General features: G+C 31.9%; 2 protein-coding genes across 2 annotated transcripts in view; one reads left to right on the forward strand and one right to left on the reverse strand.

The window, feature by feature from the left end:
• Positions 1 to 615, reverse strand: part of CBG23644 — a gene marked incomplete at both ends in the record, with an annotated part of 4,273 nt that extends 3,658 nt beyond the window's left edge. The window contains one exon of the mRNA XM_045240930.1: positions 367 to 615. Within this exon, the coding sequence (XP_045091128.1) occupies positions 367 to 615 (249 nt within the window). The remainder of the gene's footprint in view (positions 1 to 366) is intronic.
• A 1,528-nt stretch (positions 616 to 2,143) lies between these two features.
• On the forward strand, positions 2,144 to 2,611 carry CBG23645 (the record flags this gene model as incomplete). The annotated part of the gene is made up of 1 exon (XM_002647805.1): positions 2,144 to 2,611. One exon carries the CDS (start codon positions 2,144 to 2,146, stop codon positions 2,609 to 2,611), a length of 468 nt encoding a protein of 155 aa, XP_002647851.1.
• Positions 2,612 to 2,924: the final 313 nt, after the last annotated feature.

Raw genomic sequence — 2,924 nt, forward strand, 5'->3', positions numbered from 1 at the left:
TAGTTCTATATACTTTGATCCTGATAATGATCTGATTCTTGTCTGATACATTCTTAACCCTATGATTCTATTTAGTCTGAATCCAGATCCTCTACCTTGATGTTGTTGAAGTCTATTTATCAAATCTAATTTCACTGTTTCGTAAAACGATTTCCTGTTCTCTCCTTTATGTAATGCCTTACTAGTCGTAGTCAAATGATCTAAACGAGCTTCCTCTGTTCCTTCTTTTTTCATTTCACATGATAAAGAGAAATATATTTTTACACTACTATCCTTATAAATGTCTTTAAAGACGTCACTTTCTTTTTTATCTAGAAATGACTGAATATTATTAGAATTTCCTGTGTGGATGGTATCCCTCAAAACATCGCCAACTTCTTTGTATTCACTAAAAACAGTTTTATCAAACGGAAACAATTTTCTCAGTTGATAATTCGATTCCCTATTGATAGCATCTTGGTTTTCTTGATTTTGTTGGTCAGATAATTTCTTAAGTTCTTTTAGGATATCTTCTTTTTTCATAGTTTTGATATCTTCGTTGCTAATTGATTTCTTAGAACGTAGAACAGCTCGTAGTTGATCCCTGGTTAGTTTACTGTAATCTTCTACTTCCATTTATTAGCTAAAAATACTCACGATTATTTTAATATACTTTTTAACTAATAAATGCACTCGATTCTCGAAATTTATGACCCTAAAAAGAGAAACGACATAGTTCAGAGCTATTTAAAAAACCGAAAAGAGCACAAAGTCAAAAACCTACAAGAGCGTTCAGACTTGGAACATATAGAAGATCATAGGATAGATGTGTTTAAACCAATTCTAGAATCAAATAAAAAGCTTCAAGAAGAAATAATTGATGAGAAAAACAAAATAGTTGAAACTCTGAATAACTTCAAACCTCTTTCTCAACCTTCAATAGGTACACCAGCAATAAAACAAAAGTCTTATTAAACAACCATCAGTGCATTTACCGAAAGAAATTTTGCCTAGTTCATCTTCCCCTCTTGTAGTTAGTAGTCTAATCGTTAGTTATCTTCAAGACAATTCCGATAGAAGTAATGCTGGCTATTCTGTTAAGTTTGACAAAGATGAAAAAAAGTATACTATCGGTAACAAAGATATTACGTTTACCCAGAACATGATCAAGATTAACAATGATGAGTACACTGCAACTGAAGGATTAATGGAGCTCTTAACTAAAAAGTCCCCCAACTTGAAGAAGATTGACGCAGAAGATACAAAAAATTACCAGACAATATTATTATGCTCTAATGGTTTGTATCAGGGGTTTGATAAAAGTAGCAAAAGGTATAATTCCGATTCAAGTGACAAGTGGGCGTTTATAAAAGCTAACTATTTTGTTGCAAAGACTTCTACAACAACATCAGGCAGTTCTATTTCATTCATTCCATCGAATACTAATTCTCTAATCGACTCCTTGAGACTATCCATTGCTTCATTTCAGGCTGGTAACAATGGGGAATATAATAAGATCAATGCCATTCTAGATGAACTAGTGAAACAGAAAAAGATTAAAAAGAAAGACTTGGGAGTAATTTACTTGAATATTGGATTGTAGAATTCAGTAGTAGATTTGATTTAGTGTTTTACAATCTTACATATACCAACACAAGCTTACATATTTATACAGTTTGTTACATAATCTTACACTTATTTTTTCTATACCAACACAATCTTACATATTTTTATGGTTTTTTACATACTCTTTTACTTATTTTTTCACACTATTTAAATGTCTCAAAAGGTTGTACTGGCTAGAATGTATATAAGTGACCAAGACAAGTCTCCTCTCAGAATTAACAAGAGAAAATGGGTTTTGCAACATAACTTTACTAGATCAACTTTATACGATGGATTAAAAGAGTTAGCAAAAGAGATGGATGTTAGTAAATACTGTTCAAATAAGAACAAGCCATCCCCTCAACTTCATGCAGAAGTTAAGCTAAAGATTGCCTGGTGAACATAAACTTTCGAATATTGAAAGAAACTCCAATAAAATAAATCTTTTAGCACCATTATATTTACCTAGCTTTAAGTCGGAAATTAGTTCAACACCTGTCTGTTGACTTTAGCAAAAAAATTTATTATTTTTATTTTTATAGTATGGTTTGCTATATAAATGAGTAACACAAGAACGTTGAATGATATTCAAACAACAAGTGATCATATAAGAAAGAAAAAGAAACCATTTAGTGGTGTGGGAAAATCAGTTAGGGGTAGTGAAACTGGAACTATAACTATAACTGAAGAAGATTTTAGAGATGTAGGACTAAAGCAGGCCATCAGTATCCTAGGAGGTGTTGAAAAATGTTTAGACATTGTCGAAGGTGTTTGTAATTATACTCCAGAGCATTTGAATAATATGAGTCAGGCATGTGCTTATTATGCTAACGAATTAATAAATATCGCTAACGAAATTAAATCTATAGAAAACTGTTCTCATAAAAATAATTTGAAGATCAAACTTTTTGCTACATATCAACAGCTTCTGCTGGAGTCTAATATAGATGAAAGACATAATAACCACGAATTGAAAAAACAAGTTCACCGTCTACAACAGTTAGATAATAAAAAACGAAAGTGTTGAAAACCGCGGAAAAGCTTTGCAAAAACTCATTGCAGAGGCAGAAAAACATGAAATCGAAGCGAAACAACGTCAAACTAGATCAAACCCTTCGGATTTTTTTCCCTGTTAAAAAGTTCACAGCTGGTCAGATGGAAAATATAATGACATGTGCAAGAGTACAAAAGGATATTCGAAAAAAACTGAAAGACAATATTAAACAAAAAATCTATGCTAAAACAATACGTGTAAAGCTACCAAGTAAGGAGGAACGCGTGGGGTTACGAATAGTAAAAAAATTAGATGGGCGTTCAACAGTTGATCTTGATACGTTCCA

Source organism: Caenorhabditis briggsae (genome assembly GCF_000004555.2).
Source record: "Caenorhabditis briggsae AF16 supercontig from assembly CB4, cb25.NA_018, whole genome shotgun sequence".
Taxonomy (NCBI): domain Eukaryota; kingdom Metazoa; phylum Nematoda; class Chromadorea; order Rhabditida; family Rhabditidae; genus Caenorhabditis; species Caenorhabditis briggsae.